This window comes from Coturnix japonica, chromosome 11 (genome assembly GCF_054131305.1).
Source record: "Coturnix japonica strain WE chromosome 11, WE-NBRP24, whole genome shotgun sequence".
Taxonomy (NCBI): domain Eukaryota; kingdom Metazoa; phylum Chordata; class Aves; order Galliformes; family Phasianidae; genus Coturnix; species Coturnix japonica.
In genome coordinates, this window is record NC_140673.1 from 4798017 (window position 1) to 4820930 (window position 22914).

The 22914-nt window shown below is 53.0% G+C and overlaps 1 protein-coding gene and 1 long non-coding RNA gene across 14 annotated transcripts in view; both read right to left on the bottom strand.

The window, feature by feature from the left end:
* PBX1 (PBX homeobox 1) overlaps nucleotides 1-22914 on the bottom strand; it is a 101695-nt gene that overhangs the window by 51568 nt on the left and 27213 nt on the right. For 5 of the 13 annotated variants that reach the window (XM_085512017.1, XM_085512016.1, XM_085512014.1 and 2 more), the window contains exon 3: nucleotides 20515-20670. The exons of 5 other annotated variants lie outside the window; for them this stretch is intronic. In XM_085512017.1, coding sequence (XP_085368143.1) covers nucleotides 20515-20670 — 156 coding nt within the window. Of the gene's footprint in view, nucleotides 1-3822; nucleotides 4065-17954; nucleotides 17989-20514; nucleotides 20671-22914 lie in introns of those variants that run through there. 3 more of the 13 variants (XM_085512021.1, XM_085512025.1, XM_085512020.1) reach the window with 2 other exon arrangements.
* On the bottom strand, nucleotides 6781-14441 carry LOC146758975 (uncharacterized). Its single transcript, XR_014932956.1, has 3 exons — nucleotides 11910-14441; nucleotides 11631-11746; nucleotides 6781-11098 (listed from the first exon to the last, which is right to left on the bottom strand). It is a non-coding gene; the product is annotated as an uncharacterized LOC146758975 (long non-coding RNA).

The window sequence follows — 22914 nt, forward strand, 5'->3', positions numbered from 1 at the left end:
GGTTTTGCTTCTCACCACCCCTCCCCTCAAATACACTGACACATCCCTAAAGGAACAGTGGAGCTCCAGCCCCTGCTCCCACCAAACTCTCTGCTCAGACACAAGGGACAGAATTAAAAGAGGTTCCGGTATCTGAGAGCGCATCAGCAGCTCTGGGGTTGCTTTGTATTACAAAGCATGCACAAAGACACACAGACACACGCCCCTATCTATCTCCACATAAATGCAGGCGATACCATAAAAACATTCCTCCTTTCGCTTTACTTTGTGTGATCTGCTTTGTGGGAATGTTGTAGAGGCAGCAGAACTGTCTCCCTGCTTGTCTATGTGCCTGCTTGTTTCTGAGAGCAAAAAGCTCCTTAAAGGAGAAAACACATTAATGCCTAAAAAACAGCTTAAGACGGGAAAGCTGCTGGGATCAGAGCTACCAGGCAGCAAAACACCAAAGGACAGAAAGCTCCTTGCCCTCAGGACCCCTTGTGACAGGCTTTCATCAGCATCCCTGATGGCTCACCTGGCCTCATCACAAGTCTCGTGCTCTCCTGTAGAGGCTACAGGGGCTGTGTCCATCCCAGCAGCGCCTCCCAAATCCCTGCCTTGGCTTTTCCAAAGAGAGACACCCCATCCATACATCACATCCACTCCCACGCCCCCATCTCTGCTTTGAAACGAAGGCCAGATACCCCACTACAGCCAACCCATACATACCCAGCTGTCACCTTCACCCCACAGCTTCCCAGCCGTGTTGGGGCTCCTGGAAATGGCAGATCCATGGACTGGAGCAGTATGGAAAATCCCAGGGTGTTCCCCGCCTCTGTCCCCCCTCCCACGTTCAATAATCCTGTTAAACTCAACCCTGGCTGGATTAATCTCTTTCCCCAGACAAATGGGCGATTATTCAGGCGTCACATTGGGACTTTTAGGGGTTTGTGTGCATTTCCACTGATCTTCTCTTGGCTTCTTTTGTAAATGGCTTTCACCGCTCCCCCGACAGCACGCACGATTCAATTCAGCCTCTCCATTAACACTTCAGATACAAATACCCGCTCCCCAGGGCTACCCACAACAAATACCAGCACAGCTTTGGGAATCCTCCTTTAGCTCACTACCAACATCCTGGTGGCCATAAAATCTACTACAGCTATTTGTGTGTGTCCTGTATGGCTTCTGAAGCTTTGCTGAGACTCTGCAAATTTGGTCCAGCTCCCTGCACTGAGCAGGGACACCCACAGCTCCATCAGTGCTCACTGCCCATCCAGCCTGACCTTGGCTGTAGGCAGAGATGGCACCCACAGCACCCTGGGCAGCCTGTGCCTCGTTGCCCTCAATGGAAAAACCTCTTGCCCTGGAGAAGAAGCTGAGACCCACCAGGAAAAGCAAGAAGAGACCTTAAAGATGGTGCTCAAGCTCCTGGCCTGAGCAGCAGATCAACACCAGTAGGGAACTGACTCACACATACATAGACACGTACATATCAATATCTGCAAACAGAGTGGAATCAGATGTTGTTTCAACCCTTTTCGTTCCTTGAAAAAATTCACTTTTAAAGGTTCTTCGCTCCCAACTCCAAACAACACAGTCACACGAAAGCCAGCAAACACTGTTCCACTGGCCAGATGTTCTCCCTGCATGTCTCCAGCTATATTTATATACTTCAGTGACTACAATAAGTTAAAACTAATTTATACTCCAGCTTGCCCTGCCAACGCAAGCTGAACAGGAGAGGCCAGCTGTACTGAGCACCATAGCACTGTCCTGCTGAGCTCCCGTTCACTGCCTGCCTGAGCCCAGCCAGGGCACAGGGATGCAAAGGAGCACAGTGTCTCTTTAGTGCCAATGGGACCCTCTGCTGAAAGTGAAAAGATGGAAACCAGAAGAGCTCAGCTCTTCAAACCCTGTGCACCTGAGACAGGAGGTGCTGAGTCACCCCAAGAAACCCCTCATGCTCACCATAGACCACCACATGGACCAAAAGGTCGTGAAATCTGAGCCCCCCCAGCATCCATCCCCTAATCAGGATGGAGATAACCCAGGCAAAATTCCCATTAACCAGCTAATGCATATAACAGTGTTTCCCAGGCATCGCCGCTAGTGGCTAAATAACAGTCTTTATCCCCCAATTTCCCTTCATCATTTGTCATCTTTCAAATCAACTCAGTATTTCCTGAATCCTCGAGTACTAACAGACTAGGGAAAAAAAGCCAAGGAGGAAAGTGCTTAACCAGGAAAACTGGTTAATGTTTCCCACCCCTCTCCCTTATTGTCCCACCAAACTCCTCTCGTGCCACCCTGGGCATCCAAGCACAATCCAGGCAGCCCAGGGATACTGCATAGGGAGAGAAAATACCATCAGTGGCTTGAGGCAGCGTTTCACACCCATGGCTCAGCTCCAGAGTAGGGTCAGTGCTGCCATCTCCAAAGCCAGCTTTTCTCCTGTGCATTTTATTGGTTGTTATTTTTCAGCCCTTTAATGCTTTCCCCCCCCACTTTGCTTTCTAACACACCACCAGCCCAAAAGCAGGAGGGCAATTCCAGGGCAAGTGGAAAGCAGAGCAGAGCAGCTGCGGGTGTGCAATGATGGGGAAGCTGCAAAGGGAATGCAAAAATGAAAGCAAACACGAAGAAAAGGGGCTTTTAGAAAGACACGGGACTTGGGGGAAAAGCAAGGGCAGCACAAGTGGAGGGGAAGGGGGGGAATTCCTCTGGAAACCATTAATACTCCTGGAATCTTCAGGACTGAACCTGAATACAGACACTTAAGCTCTCAGCTCTGCCATTAACGCCAGGGCCTAAATTATTGATCTTTTGCCTTTATCAGCATAACAGTCACGTCCCGGTATCAAGATCTAACTACACTGCGGTCCCTGTGCTGCAGCCACTGAAATAATTAGGAGAAATTCTCATTAAAGGAGAGTGAAAGGTTCAGAGATGGAGGCAGAGGAAAGGGTCTGGGAGGGTGTTTAATGTCTTCCACGGGGTCGAGAGAGTGCTCTGATCAAATCCCTGCTCAGGGCCCGGGGATGACAGCTTATCAAAAGGAGAAGTGCAAGCACTGGGCTGGGTACAGGAGCACACACACACAGCCATAGTGAGAGCATGCTGCAGCCATGCACTGATCGGGTGAGGAATAAGGGGGGTTGAAGGGTTGGGGGTGGGGGGGAAGGCATGAAAAATAAATAAGAAGGAAAAAAATATTAATAATGGAAAAGCCACTGTGGGCTGGTTTGGGGTGTTGGTGAGAGGAGAGTGTGGGCAATGAAGGAAGGCACGGTGAATGGGTCCGGAACCGGCCCACAGCTGGGATTGGACCCTGCAGTGAGAGAAGGGCTGCAGCCCTGGGGACACAGCCCCAGCCTGGCCCTAATACACAGCACCACTATGGAGCTCAGGGAACTGGAAGGAAACCACAAAGATGAAAGGGTCATGGCAGAACCTAAGTGAGGAGGAAAAACCCACCTCGTGGCTCTGGCCAGGCCCCAAAGCACTACAACACATTGGACCCCGAACCTTCAGAAACACTGCAGCAAGCAGAGGGGAAAAAACATCATGGCCTGGTGGGCAGCAGGGAGAAGTCACAGGGGATTTCAGCAGGGCTGGGGAGGAGTGATGGCGAGATAAGGCAGAGGCTGGGGAGGGAGGGAGGAGGACAGGATGGATGTAAAAAGCAGGTCCCCTCCCCCCTGCACACACAAAGTTTGCCTATATTTAATGTCAACGCGTTGTAATTTAAAAGAAAAATTCCATTTCACTCGGCTAATCAGAATGGTTAGAGAGACCATTACCACAAACACTGGGAACATCTGAAATTGATTATTTTCTTACTTCATTCGGTTAATGAAATCCTCTAGCAACTGGGAGCTGGAGCAGACGGCTCTGTGGGGCGGAGGGATGCCGGGACAGCGCTGACCTTTCTGCCCGGGGCTGCAGCATTGGGGCCGGGCTCCCTTCCCACCATTTTGTGAGCCCGGAGATGCTTAGCATGGACAGCACATCCCGTAAGGAGCACCACATCATTAATGTCTTGGGCTGGTGCGGCGGGGAAGAGAAATGCAGGATGTCACCGCCTGATAGGGAGAAGACTCTGAGGTTATTTATTAGCGGACACTTACCACAAACTGCATTTTCTCCATTTGCATTCGATACGCCGCAGAAAGCTCAGCGTATGGAAAATGCAGCGGGATGGAGGGAGCAGCACCCTCACTGCCCCTGCTCTCCCTCCCGCCCACCTCATCCCTTCCTCACCAGCCCCGAGCGCCATCTCTCCACTCTCCATCAGTGCCACAACTGTGACCAGGAACCTGCGAGGCTCCAACACTGCAACCAAGCTCTGGGGTCTCACCAAGCTTTGCCATGCCCTACAGCAGTCACCGGGCCACCAATGGCAGGACCTATCCTGGACCTATCCACCCAGGATCAGAGCATAAAGGATGTTTGGAGGCTCAGTGTCATCACTGGGTATCAAATCCCTGCCAGCAGCACTGCAAGGGCATCCCTGCCTCAGGGCCAGCCCCCGGGGGCCACGCTCCCTTCCATCCCATGGCTGCAGCCTCTCCCCTACCTCTGAAAAGTGGCCGAGTGTAATTACGCAGAAAGCTCCTCTGGAGCTATATCAATAAGACAGACGTCTGTTGTATCATTCTCTCTCAGTAAGGCATTTCTTCTCCCCAATTGCTCATATAGAATCATAGCCTAATAGCATGCTATTAACATAATTGCCAACACAACTAGTGTTCCGTGTCTCACAGCCATTTGCTTATTTTGCCATAAAGAATATCAAAAAACAGCCCGAAAACCCACAGCCGGGTGGTGTGGCCAAGGGGACCGTCCGCTCACCCCACTGCCAGCTCAGCTGCTGCTTCTGGGACCTGCCCGGAGAGGACTGGCACTGGAACCCAAGTCACAGCCCCGACCACGGCAGCAGCGCGCTCAGACCAGACTCCAGAGCAGACGTGTGCTAAGATCTAAACGGATTCTGCCAGGCGAAATGAAATTCCCATTATTTTTAATTAATCCTTAATTAAAATATATTACTCCGCAGATTCCGCAAATCTCTCTTAATATGCAAATGCGGCCCATTCAAGGATATTTACATATCATTAATTAAAACGGCACATTCTTTCAGTCTAACAAGCTGGGAGCTGTGGCTGTTGCCACACTGGCAAGAGAGCCCAGCCTGGCACTGCCATGCTCATCTGCCAGAAAGATGCTCCATGTCATAGCAAAGGTGGGGAGGAGCAAGATGGAGCTGGGTGAAAGGAGACGGCACCCAGGGCTGCTCACACTGGGAAGTGATGAGTCTGGGAGGTCCTGGTCTGTCCCCCTTGGCCGTGGGTGGAGAAGGTGCCAAAAGAGCCCCCCAGAGCCTGGCTGGGGCAGTGGATGTGCAGCTGCAAGCCAGCATCCATCCAGGAGGAAGGAGGGCCTTAAGCTGAGCCTTGTGCGTGGTCAGTACCTACACATGGTGTCTGAGGGCAGACAGTTCTCTGTGACATCAGGGACACTTTGCTGTCCTACTGAGACCTCTCACCAAGGAGCACCCCCGCAACCCATCTGCCCAGCTCCAGAGCATAGAGATCTCTATGCTTACACAAGACACACCATCAGCAACATCCAGTTCCCAGTTCCAAATTCACTTTGGACTGCATTGCATTCAGCAAGACAACCCAACCCATCAGAAAGGGTTAGACCCTATCAGTCCTCAGCCCTGCAGCCCTTGGCTAGGTGGTAAAGTAGGTGATGATGTGTTGAGAGGGAGGAAAGCTCGCCCTCCCCTGGCAGCCCATTCCACCAACATCAGCAGGATCCTTCCCCAAGTCATAAGCAAAAGGGCAGCACTCACACGGCAGGAGTACAGACTCAAAGGACACCAGAGAAATAGAGGGCAACCTTATTCCACGTCTTGGAGATCAGAGAGGGTGAAGGGAGCTGCTTCTACCTTCTCTTGGGCCATGCACCATCACTGGAGGACAATCTCCCACATCTCTCCCAACCAAAGGGAGATCTCCACACCAGGTCAGGCCGGGGAGACCAGAGCCTTCCAACAGCCCTCCCAGAAGAATACAGAGAGCTCAACCACAGCTACAAACCCGCAGCGTGGCTCCGCGGGTGATTTTTGACGTCAAGCTGAGACAGCTGGGATGCCGCCCCTGCTCTGCCAGATGGAGTTGCTGTAGGACATACAAGCCGTCGCCGTTTGGTTTGCTGATAGCTGACCAGCCAAGGAAATCTGGCCCGCAGACCATCTGGGCTGGCAGCGACCCATCAGCTCAACAGCAGCGGGCACAGCGCCGGAGCCCGAGTGCATCGCATGGGAGCCTGCTCCAAGTTGTGCGGAAGCCTTTGAGATACAGCATACCTGCAGAGAAGCCTCTCCAGAGCAATAAAACCCAGGTTTTCCAAGTAATTGAGCCTGGGCATGGGTCAAGCACAAGCTCATCACCCCCCAAGAGCATTTGGTTGTGCATGCATGATGACAGCTCCCCATTAGCACCTGCAGCTTTCAAGTCTAACTGGTGCCAACAAGAAAGTTCTGCAGTTGAACACAACAAGAAGCTCTTCTGTCCTTCACTGCTGGGGAAAAGAGGGCAAAAGAGCAGCAAGTTCCTGGAAAAGGAAGGCAACCACAGCCATGCCTTCACAGGAACGTACCAGGACAGCTACTTCTCATCACAGCTGGGATATACAGCCCCTATAAACCAGGAGGATTTCAGCCTGCAGGACTGATTTCCATACGAATGACAGCCCCACTCCGATTGTCTCAATACTGTCACTATCTTCTTCCAGACGGAAAGAGCAGAAATTCAGCAAGCAGCTCCTCGTGCCGGATTGACAGATACTCTCAACAACAATTAATAAGCCTCTGTCCTTCTGCAGTGCTTTTCATCAGAGGACTTCAATGTGCTTGAACGAACTCATCTCTACCATACCACGGAGCCACAGCAAACGCACGTCAACCTCTGTAACACTGGGGAAACTGAGGCATGCTGATGGGTGCCCTGCACCCTACCATGCAAGAAGCTTTGCACTTCTGCACTTAGCAATGCTGAGTGAGGACTGAATGAGGGCCCCATGATTCCTGAGACAGGTAGCTGGGAACTGAAGCACCACATCATTGTGCTAATGAGGAGGATCTCACAATAATCCTCCCGCATTAACAGGAATAAGTACCGAGCCAGCAAGTGTTACTGAGTGCAAACCCTGCTCCTGTGCTCTGAAGAAAAACAGAAGCCATGTGGCTGGGTGAGCCAATTCCTGTATCTGCAATGAGCATCACCCAGCTTTGGTGGGGACACTGGGGAAGGGTCCCCCCTTTCCCGTGGCTCTTTTTTGCTCTATTTCTCTGGCCTCCTGGGCTGCATGCACCATGCAATGTGGCACTGAGAGCCTGAAGCACCTGGAGAGCCCGATGTCACAGAGGTGATTTCCACTCCGCAGCTTCCTGCTCTCCCAACCAATGCACAGCCTTTCATTTCCCTACTACTTACACTACCCCCAGCAAACATAGAATACAACATGAACTGCTTAAATCAGAACAACTGGTTGCATTTCAGTGCTTCCCATGGAAGGGAAAAGTAGCAGTACCTCCATGTAACAGACTGATACTAGCACTGAGTCCATTCTGGGCTATGCCCACCCCTTTCTGATGCACAGGTTGCCTTTCTTTCAGCAGGCTGAGCCCTTAGCCAAAGAGCCATCCCTAAGGGGATACCTGCAGGGAAAACATTTCTGTTTTATCACAGACTGTTCCTCTAGCAAGCATTCACATCACTTAACTCCTTCTTCAGACCTCTTCGCCATGCCAGGTGTCCCAGCCAGCAAACTGCCACAGCACAGAGCCATCCTGCCCCTGCACCTTCCCTGGCACCAAGTCCTTCCAAAGAAGCAAGCAAGGCCAGGCCAGAGAGAGAATCAGGCTGGGTCTGAACCCATATCCACTCTGTGTGCCAACCTGCACAGACAAAACCTGCCACCTTCCCATGCTCACCCTCAGACAGGTGGTTCTGGAGGCCCTTCCCTCCTCCAGCCCCTAGTACCACTACCCTGGGAGCCACCAGGTTTAACCCACCTCCCAGTAAAGCCTCCAAATTGCCCAGAGTCCCACCCAACGCTGACCCCAACCCAAGTGCAGGACAGTGCACGGACAGCACGCCACCAGGTGCCAAGTGCTTGATGAATTATGACAATTAATACTCCCCTGGCACCTCCTGCATCAGAGAGGTGTTTTAACCTTGGTGGTCTTGGCCCAAGGCCAGCCGAGGTGATTAAATGGCTGCTCCCTCCACTCACCCCCTGCAGTTCCAATTGCACGTGAAATTGCTCCTCACTTCCCATCGCACCCAGCTGTGCTCCGAGTGGGTTAAAGCCATCCCCAGTGTCCCCAGGGTTGGGGACAGCAGCCTGTGGGTCCTGAGCACACCCACCCCAATGGCTCCGGTGGGATACATGGAGATGGGGAGAGCCACGTCTGGCATGTCCTCCTCTTCGTCTTCCTCCTCCCACTCCAAGCCTGCCCAAGCAGCTGGAGGCAGAGCTGGGGTCTTCATCTCCTGCCAACAGCAGCCCTGAGAGCCAGGGTGGTGCAGCCAAACCCCCAGCACGGCCGCTGTGACCAACGCAGAGGACAGCTAATGAAGTGCAGCTGGCTCAGCACAAGCAGAATGGAGCAGCTGGCTCTCTGCCACTGCTGATCTCTAGGATTTAAAGTGGGAACGAGTCTCCTCCTGCCACGAGCTGTGGATCCAGACAGGGATAGAGAAAGAAAGAAGCCCACGGACACATCCTCCGTGCTCACCGAGGTGACATCCACAAAGCCAGCCAGGGACAAGGATGAGGCCTGCTGCTGTAATGATGCTTTGGCAAGGCCGGGGGTCTCTGCACACTTTATCCCCATCAGGAGGGCACCCAAGGCCAAGGACAAAGTCATCCCAAGCCCAGCCTCAAGGAGAAATCCCAGCTGCACAGGAAACAGCTTAAACATAAAAGCAGCTGGGAAATGGGAAACCTGGAAGGCAGTGAACCCCCACAACACGCAGTGCCCCCCTTCTCCTCTCCCCACCTCCCCTCAACGCCTTGTTCTTGTTCTCCTTTCCCAGGCCGGGCTTAATTTGACACCTTGAGCTTTGGTAACGAGGTGGGGAGAGAAGAGCCACAGCGGAATTCATTAGGCTGAGCACTGCAGGGCCCGCTCTCAGCGCGCTAATGACATCGGAGGATAGGGAAACGAGACAGCCGCCACGCCAGATGAAATAAACATGAGCACTGTCAGCGCTGACAGCAAAAGGGACAAAATAAGGCAGGTAGAGACCTTTCCCCATCCGCTCAATGCAAAGCGACAGCTTCCACAGCCCTCTTTCTGCGGCTCCCCTTTGCCCTGAGCTTGGGAAAGCGAAAGGGTGGGGGAGATGGGGAAGGGAAAGAAATGAGTGATTAAACCACCCCAGCAGGACCCACGTGCCCCTTCCACTGGCTCCTGCAGCTGGAGCCCTGCTTGTACCACCTCCTTCCTGTGGGCTGGGCATTAGCCCAGGCTCTATGCGGGGGTAGCAGTGCACAAGTGCCCCCAGCTTTCTTCCCTCACAGTCTCCTCTGAAGAATGCTGAGGTTTGAGAAACCAGCTCTCAAGGAAGACAGAGCTGCTGGCCTTCCCAGCACGAACTCTGCTCCATCTTGGGATGACTCCGAGGTTCAGCACAGCTCTGCTCCAAGCCTTCTCACCCACCACTTCCCAAATGCATCAGCCAGGGCAACAGCTGAGACACAGGAGCCCTGATGCTCTGCAAAGTGAAACGCTTCTCAATGCAACGGTGACTGCCACCAAAAGCAGGCTGTCCTACAAAGCACAGACCTGTCCCATCACACCACCATGAGAGGAGACCTCCTGTCCACAGCAGCGCACAGCACAAGAGCTCACCCACTGGACACAAGGCAGACAGCTGGGGGTGATGGATACTCTCACCCCATCAGGAGCTTGAGCTCTCTCCTTGGCTTTGGGGGTAACATCTTCTGGCTGGATACAGTCTCCAGATGGCTCTCTTTCAGCATCTTCACTCTGGCTCTTTTAATGCTCCTGGTTGCTGGCTCTGCTCCCAGGACACAGCAGGACCCAGGAGGGGAAGGAGGCGAACCTCTGGAACACAGGAGCCCAGAGCTCTGCTCCTGTCATGGCTCCTGATCCAGACCCAGCCTCAACAAGTCACACGTACCTCAGTTTCCCCTCTTATGAAAACAGCTGAATCCCCATCTGGCCCTTTTTCTTCTTCCCCTTCTGAGCAAAGGATGGCACTCGTTGTCAGATGCACTGCCAGATTTGCTGGATGTTCACCACCCTGATTTTCCCCCCAGTGAAGAACCCCACACAACGATGGGAATACGGGACCCATCATATGGTTTAAATGACCCAGGGCTGTTTCCAGAAGTCCACTCAAAGGCCAGGAACACTTCCAGGCTCAGCCACTCACCCTTCCCTCCATCCTCAGCTTTTCTTCCCTCCCACCACTCCCCCCCCCAAGCATCCCTTGAAAGCGAATGGCAATTGAGTTTGTAAGTCCCTATTCATCAAGGAAATTAATTCCTTATGCATAATTCATTTCTTTTGTCAACTTTTTTTTTTTTTTCTTTCCTTCCCCAAATGCTCCCAAATGCATCAGGAGTGGAAGCAGCAATAGGAGAACACAGGAGGCTGAGGGGTGGGAAGGAACAGCTTTGCTTTAAGCTATGCCCTGAAGCAACCTGGCCTCTCCCGGCCCCCAGATCCTGGATGTCACACGAGGGAGGCTGTCACAAAGTCTGAGCCACCCATGAACAGCGAGTTTGCTGGTGGGAAGAAGTCCCACAGGCTGAAAGTTTATGCAGGTGAGCTGGGGATGGTCCTGCAGCAGCCTCTGGGTTCAGAGAGCTCTCCAACCTTCTGTCTTGTCCATCAGGAGGCATCTGCCCGTCTGGTTTATTTATGGAGAACTCTGGAGCTGTGTCAGAGCCCTGGGGATCACAGAAGCTCTGCAGACAAGTTTACCTCAATGCAAACACGAGTCCGGAAGGAGGCCTGCTGGTAATGCTCCTTGGAAGAAAACCTGGCTGCACCAGGACGAGCTGGCTGGAGCTGCAGTGACAGGGACAGGGCACTGAGCCCTTGGTTCCTCAGCACAGAGATGGCCCCACGCCACCAGCAGCTCCCAGTCCAGACTGGAAAAGCTGGAGCCACACGTGACGCCGTAACACCAGCAGAATGCCACCATTCCCAGCAGGGCCGGGCAGGGCAGCAGCTTGGGTTACAGGGCTCAGTTACCGCTGACCTATCCACATTGACACTCACATCTCCTCCTGCAGCCAGCAAACCAGCTTTAGATCCATGACCAAAAAAGACTGCAGCGCACAGGCCTGTGCTGCTAATCCCCCAACTTGACGAGAAGTTTGCATGCAGCACCACTCAAACCCACGTACACAGACTTCCCACCCCGTAAGCTGGGAAACCCCATATAAATAAAGCTTAATTACTGCTGCTCCGACACAGCACACCCAGGCACAACACATGGAGCCAAACAAAGCCCTGGGAATCCCCGACTCCCCCGCTCCTGCACCAAGCAGACCCTCCAGCTGACGCTCAACCAAAGCCAGCACAACCACCTCCTTACCTGCAAAGCACACCCCTTCCACAACCACAATTCTCCATCTGCTGGGGAGGGGAAGACAACCGCATGGGGAAGTTGAATTTGCTCATTGCTTCTGCGCTTGCGACTCTCAGTGGCAACTGAATAGGAAAGGGAAAATTAAGGGATGGGCCCAGGTGCCACTGCCACCTTTATTTCCTTTGCAGAAGGGCTATGGCCCTGGCTGCATCCTGCCCCCGCCCAGAGCAAAACGCGGCTCTCGTGCTGTTCCCTGCACTAAATTTGGACAGTAAGTAACACCACCTTGTCACGGGGGTGCAGAGAGCGTTTGCAACGCCCCATTTAACTGCACTGTACTCCTATCCACAGGCTTCATCAGCATATTTCAGCGGCGCCCTGATGGATGAAGATAGATGGGAGAACATCATCCTTGGTGAAATCACTGTTTTATCAAGGTTAAACCATCCCCACGCTGCACCACCTCCCTTTGTTGCTTCGTTTCCAATCATGAAATTAACGGCAGATATAATGGACATTTCCAGACCCAACTCCTGCCTCCCCAACCCCACGGGTCCTCCATGGGGCGGGCAGGGAGGGGACATGCATGGAGCCCTTGCCCAGCTCTATGCTGCTCTGCTAAGCCCTCCCACGACCCAATAAACCCCAAATCCAGGTGAATTTCATGAAGCTGCCCCCACAGCAGAGTGCCCCAGAAGCTCCCATGAAAGCCAAAGGCCAACCAGTGTTCACTCTGTGCTGGGTGGGGAGCAGGGGATGAGGGAGGAGAGGCTTTCAGTGGAGCCAGATGGCCTTGTGGTTAAAGCCTGAGGTGGAAGGGGATGCAGACGGCAGGCACGACCATCAGTGACCTTTTTTCACTGCGAGGCTGGATGCGAGCCTGAGAGCCTGGGTAACTGGAGGAAAGGGGCAGTGGAGCCAGGCAGGGAGGAGACAGGCTTTTATCTCTGGGTCACAAGTTCAACCCAAGCCCAGACCACGGTGACAGAAAGCTGTTACCTTCTGGCACCCTGCAGGCTGGCGGTGTCCCCGGGGCCCCCATGTCCCCAGCTGGCAGGTCTGGCTTCATAAACCTCCACCCAGCTCCCCCAGTGTCCCCCATTCAGATACAGGGACATGGCCCCAGCTGCTGGGCCAGGCCACCACCAGAGCCAGGTAACCCACAAACCCAGCCTCACCCCACAAGCACATGAAGCCTCCAGCCCCCGCCGTGCCCCTGCACATGAAGGCCTGTCCCTGCCCTCTTACAGGGAAGGAGATACGCGTGGCCTTTCACACCATCTCTGGTGTCCAACCCATTTCTCCAAGGACGGACATCGTGTGCTGGCTGCACAGGGACCTTGTGCAGTGTCACCAGGCTTTAAAGCACCTCGGGTGAAACCGGAGCAGCCTCTGTGACCCACACGTCCACCCCACTGCAAACCCTGCTGCCAGGCTCCCAGGTCCCCTTGGCGCAGCCTATGGATGCCTTTTGGGGTTGGCTCGTCCCCTCCTGGAGGCACCTGTTATCCTTGTGGCCTCTGGCCAGAGGCTCGTCAGAGAACATGATCCTGGCAATTTGCGAACATGTAAGGGCAGACAATTAAGGTGGACTGCATGCAGCTTTTAAGCAGCCTGCAAGACACCTCAGCGCAGCCCCAGCTCCTTAAATACCTGTTTAAATCAGTACCTCTTTATAGCACTGCTTCTCCCTGCAGGGCGCTATTAAGTTACCATAGCATCTCTGGTTCGGGGCCAGCTGCCCTTTGGGTGGTCCCCAAGCACAGAAGGGTCAGGGTGGCTCCTGCAGGGCTGGCTGTTGAAGCCCCAGCTCTGCACCACTAAGGACAAAAGCCAGCCCAGCAGCTGGGACCACTCCGCAACCTGCCACAGCATGCCAACGGACTGCAAAAACTCCCTTAGTGCTTCATAAGCACGGCTTGAAAGGAAAGAGATGGTTTGAAAGTGACTGAACATCGCTTTTATCCGTGGGGAAACTGAGGCACAGGCAGCCCCGAGGGCTGGCTCAGGCTCAGGACACACAGCAGCATCAGGGCTGCCAGCTGACCCTGCTCCTGAGGGATCTCTCCTTTGCTCTTTCAGCAGCAGGGCAAAGCATCTCCAAAATGCAGCACGGCGGCCAGCTGGCCCTGGTAGGAAGGTGATCATCGAGCCCTGCTGGGTACAGCTTTGGTGTCAGCCTGTGCACACATACACACACACACACACACACACAGAGCAACCAGGACAGGCAGCTGGAAAGCTCCAGGCTGGCTTTGTGCTTTGGGACTGGTTCCCTATGCCCTAAGCCCCTATCCTGCAGCACCCAAGCATGCAGGAGATGGAGCTGGGATATAATGCTTCCTGGAAGTTCCCCCTGAACCCACAGTGCAGCAAAGTGCCCCAGTTTACGGCCCTTATAAAAACATCTATACAGAAACAACATGTTCCGATGCATATAAGGCCAGTCCCTTCAGCCTTGGGCAGGTCCCAACACCATATTCAGGCGAAGGGAACACGGTGAGCAGCACACATCCAAAGCTGGACACAAAGCAGCAGCAGCTCCAGCAACCTCCCTGCAAGCTATATATGGAGTGTGGAGAGCAGGCTGGCCAGCTGCAGGCAGGGAGGAGAGGCTGGGAGAGCTGTGCTGACCAGCACTGGAGATATGGCTGCAAGAACCGGTGCCTAAAAGGCTAAAGAGAGGACCCAGAGCAATGAAAAGCAAAATAGAAGCAAGACTTCCTGAAGTCCAGGTGTCATTACTGCAGCAGCAGCCATTCAAAGCAGCACAGACCTGGCTCAACACAAGGCGTTCAGGCTGCAAACAGGAAGCATATGAACCTTTTTAGTTTTGCAAGTGTCCCGTGTGCTGCAGACCCACACAGCTTTCTCTGTAAGAGCCCACAGGTCGTCCTGGCCCCAAACCTGGTCCCTTCATGGCAGCACGGCAGCTGATGGGAGCAGAGGCGCTGTGCACAGCTCTGCTGTCTCAGACACATCCAAGATGCAGGGACATTTGGACTTCAGTTCCTGGAGACAATTAAGAGAAATAAATCTGGCTCCTTTATTCCCAGCACAGGAGGGGGAACGATTTTCCCTAGCACTAATGGAGGTGCTTTTCCTTACATATATATCAGCGGAGATGATGTCCAGGCAGAACATTAAATTAGCCAGTCCCTATTAATTACAGCACTTCTATAGCTCTTTCCATCTTCCAAGTGCTTCACAAACAGCTTTCATTCCTGGGCACGTTATCTCCTTTCCAAAAACCTCCCTGAAGAGCTGGCAAAGCCCAGCAGACCAAGGGAGCCTTGGAGCGAGCGCTCCCCAGCGCAGGCAGCGTTTGCCCAAGACCATTGTTTGGGGATGGTTAATTTACGAGTCACAGAAGCAGCCAGAGCTCCCCAACGAGGTCTGCCCTGAGCCCACCCCATGCCCTGGGCTGCAGCTACCCCCACCGCAGCGTTCCATCCTCCCCCTGTTAAAATTAACGAGGTGGATTTGCAGAACTCGCTACAGAGCCCCTCCCGCTCCCTGAGTTTTGTTTTTGTTCAAATTGAGCTGCAAGTCCTCTAAGTGCAAAGTTATACTAAGCATCATTTACTTTACTGCTGAGCACTAAGGGTTGGGGAGGGATGCGGGTGCTCCCCTCCCAGCGCATCGTAAAGCGCTCGGCACGCACTCGCTGCCTGCAGCTCCCTCTGCTCCAGTCCGGCAGCGCTCCCGGTGCCAAGAGCTACGGCCTGGAAAATGGCACTTGTGCTAAAGTGCCCGCATCAATCACATCTTCCCTCACACCAGCAGGGAGACAGGAAGGCGGGGAGAGATCCCACCAGCTCCAAGCGGGCTGGGAACGCTCCTGCACGCTGCCAACAGCCTGGATGCGATGTGATGGAGGTTGAAACGGGAGGAGAAGGCAATGAAAGCCACCGCATCAAACCTTGCAGGAAGAAAGAGGAAACTGCAACTTTTCTAGCTAGAATTAGCAACACGGGCTAAAAGGATCCAGGGCAGAACAGAGCCACAGGGCACACAGCAGAAGCATCAAGCTCTGGTTTGACCTGAGAAACCAGCACCTGCTTTCCAACTGGATCCTGTCCTCAGGACCTGAGTCATCACTAACAGCATGCAAACGAGGCAGCGACAACGTGCATGTCATGTGTTGGACCCCCAGAGATGAGGAACGGCACCTATGGGGCAACCACCTAATTCAGTGCCACCTAACCCCACCCAAACACAGAACAACCTCAAGGAACAAGAGCAAAGAGATCCTCAGCACATCAGCACCTACCTCATACTGGGAGATCCAACACTAGGCCAGGCTCTTGCTGCTCCATCTTCCAGCTAGAATGGGTGGGCAGCCACGCACAGCCTGAGCTCCCTTCCAGCACTGGGACAAGAGTACCCTTAATAATGCTCACAGAATCATTTGTTAAGGTTGGAAGAGAACTCTAAGATCATCTAGATAACTATCAACCCATCCCCACCGAACCCTAAGTACCACATCTGCAGGTTTCTTGAACACCTCCAGGGATGGTGACTGCACCACCTGTGCCAAAGCACCTCTGCACTTTCCAACAAGTTCTGCCTCATTCCCAGCCTGAACCTCCTGTGGTTGGGTATGAACCTGAGCCCATCACCTCTCATGTTCTCCTGGCCTGCTCTGGGGACACTCACCACAGGATGAACCTCACGTCCCCCAAGAGATTCATGCTTTGCCGGCAGCCCATCCCATCCCATCCCACTGTGGGCAGGCCCATGAAGTCAAGCCCTTCCCAGCAGGCGAGAAGCACGGCCACACTCAGCTCAGCACACAGGCAAGAAAAGGAGAAGGAGAGTCCATCCAAAGCCACTTTCTAACCAGCCTTAATAAGTTAATGCAGAAATCCTCCCAAAGAGCGTGGCTACAGGAGACACTGGTCTCCACTGAATCAAGATCCGTTATGTTGTAATATAATAGATGTAAATTAAAACAGAAAATCTATCATGCCTCTAATGTAGCCTGATAGCTGAGCGTGTGGATCCGTACAAGCAGAAGCACAGAGAGGAAGGGTGATATATGGCAAAGCTGGATGGAGGGTGAAAAGCGTGGCGAGACGAGCCGGAGAATGGCGCAGCCCGCTCTACGCTCCTCAGACCCAAGGGCAAGAGAGGAATAAATGTTGATTAGTGTTGATTTTGTCCAACGAACGCTTGTCGAGTGACAGTTGGACTAAGCTGCTCTGAAAGAGAAGCATTAATCTTGGTCTGGTTTAAGTAGAGTATATTAATTTGTGTCATTTTTACTAAGTCGCACCGAGAAAGGCTTCTTACTGCTTTGCATCTGACTGCTTTGGTGCTTTAGCCTACTTTATTTTCACCCCCCTTTTTCCCTCCTTCCCCCCTTTTAAACAGATACGGCAGCAGCAGCAACATATTCAAATAGCTCAGCAGGAGAGCGGGGGACCAAACGCTTCACTCCTGGATTAAGAAAATAAACTCCCAGGGTGTTGGCATAGCAACAGCATTTCAGATGAACTGCTATATATTCCGTGATTAATAAATTAACATTTTTTTCATATGGTTGTTCCTCCTTTTCTTCCCCTCCTTCCGATGGCAGGGAGGAGGTTGTGCGGGGGGAGGTGGGCAGAGGGCAGGGGACACAGCAGTGATGTCCCCATGGGCTGGGGATGGGGCTGTGCTCCAGCAGGGCACAGGGATGGTGTGGGGATCCCTGCCTGCTCTGCTCACAGCACGAGGCCTTCTGCTCCACGTGTGGAAATACCGCATGGAAGCACTGCTATGTCAGTCAGGGCTGCAGAGTACTGACCACGGGGGAGGATGAGGATGTAAGAGCTGGGCAGGCAGCCTGTGGCATGCAGAAGGCTGGGCCGGAGGTGTTGCAATGCTGGGACGAGGCTGGTTCCAACTCCCCTTTCAGGTCTGAATAGCACCGACTTGCCAAGGAGCAGAAACAAGGCAGAGGCGAGTCTCATTCCCTGCCCCACGGCCAGCTGCAAACCAGAAAAACAGCTCCCTCCCCACAGCCACCTCAAGCTGCCAGTGGGGACAGGGGCTGAAAACAATACGTGCAAATAAACCCCATCCAAAAGCAGTCTGACCCTGAAAGCAGCGCATGAACAGCAAATCAAGCTCAGCTTGCTTCCACACCTTTCCCAAACAAACCAGGGAGGGATTTGAGCCCAAAACACGAGCACAGGGCCTCTGCATTGCTCGCTGACGTACGTATTTATTGGCCAGGGTGCAGCTGTGGTCCTGCTGCCAGCGCACAGCCGGGTGTGTGTGCACACTCGTGCCCAAGGGCAGGCAGCAGCACGGGCAGGCACGGCGTGCACTGCTCCCACCCACCTCCCTGCGTGGGACGCATGTCTGCAGGTAGGTCCGATCCCCTCGCTGATGGATCAGCCCTTCCACAGCCATCTCCTCCCGTCTGCTGCCTTCGTCCTCTTGATTACTTTCAAGGAAAAGGGAGAAGCTAATGAAAACAGCGTGAATTAAGAGCAAAAGACTGCAAAGTTCCCCAGAGCAAACTGCAAGCATAGAGTTAATTTTCCAAAGCTGGAGCAGGTAACGAGAGCTCCCGCCCATTTTGCAAGGCAGCAGTGAGCCTCTGCAAACATAACCCGGCACTGAAATCAGACCCTCCCTGAGGAGCACCGGTCAGTGACTGACCCAAATTCAGATGCTCTCCCCCCACTGTCAGAGCTGGCAAAGTGACCAGCACTGCCCTGTGCCTGCCTGCAGGCCTCAGCCTGAGAGCAGCGGGGAGAAAGCCAGCAGGCAGGGTTAATGATAGCCCCGGCACCAGCAGAACATCAAAACGAAAGGAGGGAGTGGGATGTGATGAGCGGAGCAAAGGGAGCAGCGGGAACAAAGAGTCCTGCAGAACTGCCTGGCTCCTGGGTGCAGCAACAGCACCTCCAACAGCCCCCAGCCCAACACCCACACATCACCTTGTATCTGCTGCTCACACAGGAGCAGGCTTCTCACGAGAGCACTGCTCGGGCAGCTCCAACACGTCACCAAGGGGGTTAACAGCAAGCCAAAACCAGCAGCTCCGCGCCGCTGCCCGCACACAGCTTCAGGCATGCAGCAGAAAAACAAGACGAGTCCCAGCTGGTACGAATCGGTGAAGCTCCCCTAGCACCAGCGGAACACCCTGCTGTAAGCCAGCTGCTGATCCCTCCCGGTCTCCTACCAGGTCTCAACACATCTCCCCCACAGCATCTCTCCCCAGCCGTGCGAAGCTGCGCCGTCGCAGCATCCCCTGTATGGCAGCAGGGTCTCAATCTGTGCCTCCGGGGCACCGCTACACCCACGAGACCTTCCTCTGCCGCCAGCAATCCTACAGACATTAAAACCTTCAAATTGCAGCCGCTGGGGAGAGGGAAGCCCAGAGCAGCCCCACAGTGCTTCCCTGGCCCAATGCTGCAGGGAGCAGCGCTGCCACGCTTTGCTTTTAGTGTTTATCTCTCAAGTTGCAGCACAAAGGGCTACTTACAGAGCCCTCACCGGCACCGTGATGTTTCTCAATGAATTCTCTTATGGATCCTGCAGGATAAAGCATATGAAAGCGCTTCTGCAGCTGCATATGGAGCATTTGGGGTAGCTAAGGATTATTTATGGAACCGCCAGGCCCTGCACAGCACCTGTGTGTTCAGGGGAAGACGGAAGCAAGTGACATTTTAAGTGCCAATACCAAACTTCAGGGGCGACTTCAGTTATTAGCACATTCTATGCTGCCCAGCCCTTCCCTACTGCCATCCATCCAGCCCCAAGTATTTTAGGATCAATCAATCACTCGGAGCAGCTCTTTTCCCATGGGGCCTTCCAGGGCTGGCATCACAGCCTACAGTGGGACAAGAAAGATCCTGCAGGCCCTGCTGCTGTCTGGATGCTGCCCTGCATGGAGGATGCCCCTTTCAGCAGTGTGTCAGTGGTCCTCTCACTGCTCAGTCCTCACACCAGTGTGCTGGACCAGATGGTGCTCAGCATCCCCTCCAGGGTCAGCCTCAAGTATGGGATCCCCTTAAAAACCAGAGAATCATTAAGGTTAGAGAAGACTACTAGGATAATCTAATCAATCACCAGCCCACCCCCACCATACCCACTGCCCACATCACTCAGGGCCACGTCTCCACGGCTCTGGAATACCTCCAGGGATGATGACCTCCCTGGGCAGCCTGTGCTCACCGCTCTTTCTGATAAGTTCCTAATATCCAACCTGAAACACAAGTGGTCAATCAGCCAAGAATGGGATGGGGGATGGACCTGCTTCTGACTTTGTCAGTTCATGCCTTGTCTGATCTGACGTTCACCATACAGCTCCCCAGGTAACCCCTTACCATGTCCTTACCAAGCTTGAGCCTCCATACACCTCTGCAGAGGTACAGTGCCAACACCAATCTCCTCTCAGCAGTGGTAGATCCCCCCTGTTTGTTATGGACCTTAACAAGATTCCACCAGGAAGGGAGAATTCCTCCCGGGAGCTCCCCAGCCCCACACACATGCAGTTGCAAAGCCATCTCCGTTTTACTGATATTAATAAGATGTCTGGAGACACATGCCATAGGCAGTTAGGAACAGGAACTAAGATCTCTGCTGCTCTATCAAGTGTGGCTGCGCAGCCCAGAAAGCCCACCGCTGCACTCTTTTTGCCAAGCCACGCTGCAAATAACACATCTAATTTGCTCTCCGCTGTGCTCCTTAGGTCTTTTGCAACATTACTGATTTCCAGGAGCTTTCCTCCCACTGAATCTTTCCGGTTTGGATGGCGACGGCGCTATTTTGCAATTCCTTCCTCGCGCATTTATGAAGCGGGGCTGTTTGCCACTAAAAAGCAGCTTGCTGGGTTCTACCCCAAAGGCAGCGGCGTTGCAATGGCCGGGAAGCTAATACCATACATTACCATAGCGGTAGGCAGGGAGAGAGACACTGATGTCTGCACCATCCCCGCGTGCCCGACGTGGGAGCGGGCAGCACGCGGTGCCGATCGATAGATCAAGATCAATCGCTTCCATTGCGCCGGGCGTTAAGTGTGGCGGGGATTGAATTAAAGCAAGGCCTGTAAGAGCAGCTATAAGTTATGCCTTTTTCCCTTTTAAGAAAGAGACCCATAAAACCCAGCTTTTTTTTTCCACCCCCCCAACAATGCCCCCACCCTTTTTCAATTAGGTGAGTGGAAGGACGGATGGTGCAAATACATTCTGCTCAAGTTCTAAGTGCTTCTGAAACCCCTCCCCGTCAAAGCGTTTAGTAACGCAAGATTTAAGATGCCCAATTAATTCTTCCCCAACAAGGAGCCAAAAGTAGATGCAGGAGGAGGTTAAAAGCTAAGTGTTTAATTAATATTAAATTTATATGATTCTTTATCACTGAAAGCATTGTAAAATTGAAAAAGCAGTTAATTTTATGGTTGCTGTGTAGTCCTCTGCTTTGATCCCTGATCTGTGGAATAAAATCACGGAGTGGAGAGATTCTCATTGCTTTATGGCACCTCCTCAGCTATGGGAAGGTTGTGGTGAGTACAGGATGGGGCCATCCCAATTCTCCCTCTGCCCCAGCACTGAACGGGCACGGTGGTACTCACACACAGAGCCAGGTTCCCTATGGCTCAAGGCACACAGCCCGCAATCACCCTGAAACAAGAATCTGGTGCTATTTAGTTAGGTGCTGGTTGGACCCCAATGGGATACTACAGCCAGGAGGACACGCAGCACTGCAGCTCGCTCCCTGCATCTCCTCCCTCACGTTTCACCTTCCCTTGCAGAGATGGTAACAATGAATGAAGAACACTCAACCACCCGGATCCCCACCATCACCCGGCCCTGCCACTTGCGGGTAAGGACCCTCCAGGGCACATCTAGCAACCTGCACAGCTCCCAAACTCTTCTGCACAGCCTCGCTGCTCAGCTCCGGCTCCTGGCCTCCCCCGTGCCTATCAGTGAGCAAGACAAAGAGCTATTATGCAGAATGGATTTCAGTGGAAAGAGAGGAAAAAAGAAGGGGGGTGGTGGAAGAGGAATAATTTCTGCGAGGGTTTGTTGGTTTTTTTTGGTGGGCTTTTTTTCTTGTTCTTTGATCCCACTGGGAGCTTCATTATAATTTAGTTATTAGCAAGGGGGGAAAAAAAAAAACCAAATAAGTAGAAGAATTTCAACGTTTTTAAAATGTATATATGTATTTGAAGGGAAAAGGAAAAACCAACTGGATGAAAGTCCTCCAAGCTTCAAAGCGGCTTCAAATTCCCAATTCAAACACTTTAAGCAGCCCAACCAGCAGCGCTCTACTTTTGGGATCATGGATCCATCCCTGCTCCCTGCCCAGGGTCCCATGGGGCACACACAACCCAGACAGAAGCATATCTCTGTGCCAGCAGCACCGGCTGACCCCACTCCTTGCACCCAGCCCATCAAGGGGTGCCTTAGGAAGAAGCTCCATAAGGGTCAGCACACAGCAGTTCATGATGAAGGGCAGAAATGTGTGATGCTGACTCAGCTGAATCCCACATCAAAACAATCAGAGAATCACCAAGGTTGGGAAAAACCACTGAGATCCCCAAGTCCAACCCCAACCCGTGCCCACCACTGACCGCATCCCTCAGCACCATGGCTCTGTGGAGTAGCGAGAGTTTAAATGAGAATGCATTTGTATTAAAATCTTAATTTTAGGGCAGGTTTGAGAAGCCCTGCATATAAAGATGCACAAAGCAACAAAACAGTGCATCTCTGAGGATACAGCTGGGAAAAGCGTGAAGTCATTAAGAAAGGACAAAGATTAGGCTTGATATCATGAAACAAGATCTACTAATTGGAGCTGCTTCACGAACAACAGGAATTAACACTGTTAACCATTTGCTCTCAAAGGAGGGCAGTCCCTTTGCTGCCCTATGGGAAGCCCCAGGTCACGCAGGGAGCCCACCATGATGGTGGGCGATGCTTTGCTATCTTTAAGGTCCCTTCCAACCTGTGATTCTATGTGTGCATCTCAGGAAGGGCTGCCATTAGGTGACACTGATGGGACACAGGCAGCACGCGAGATGTGGTGCTGCTCTGTAACCTCTGCTCACTTGCAGGTGGAGTGCAGCACATCCAACACAGGCAGCCCGACTGTATTTTATACATATGCGTGCAGCTATCGACAGATGGAGAGAGAAAATTACTGTGCCCATAAATTGAAGCTTTGGTCACGTCAGTTCAAGAAGCAGAATGGGAAATTTAGAGCCACAAAGCAGCTTGTGTCAGTCAGGTTGATGGGCACCAAGCCCAGCCCCTGGCCACAGCCAGGCAGCACAGCCCAGCTCCTGCTC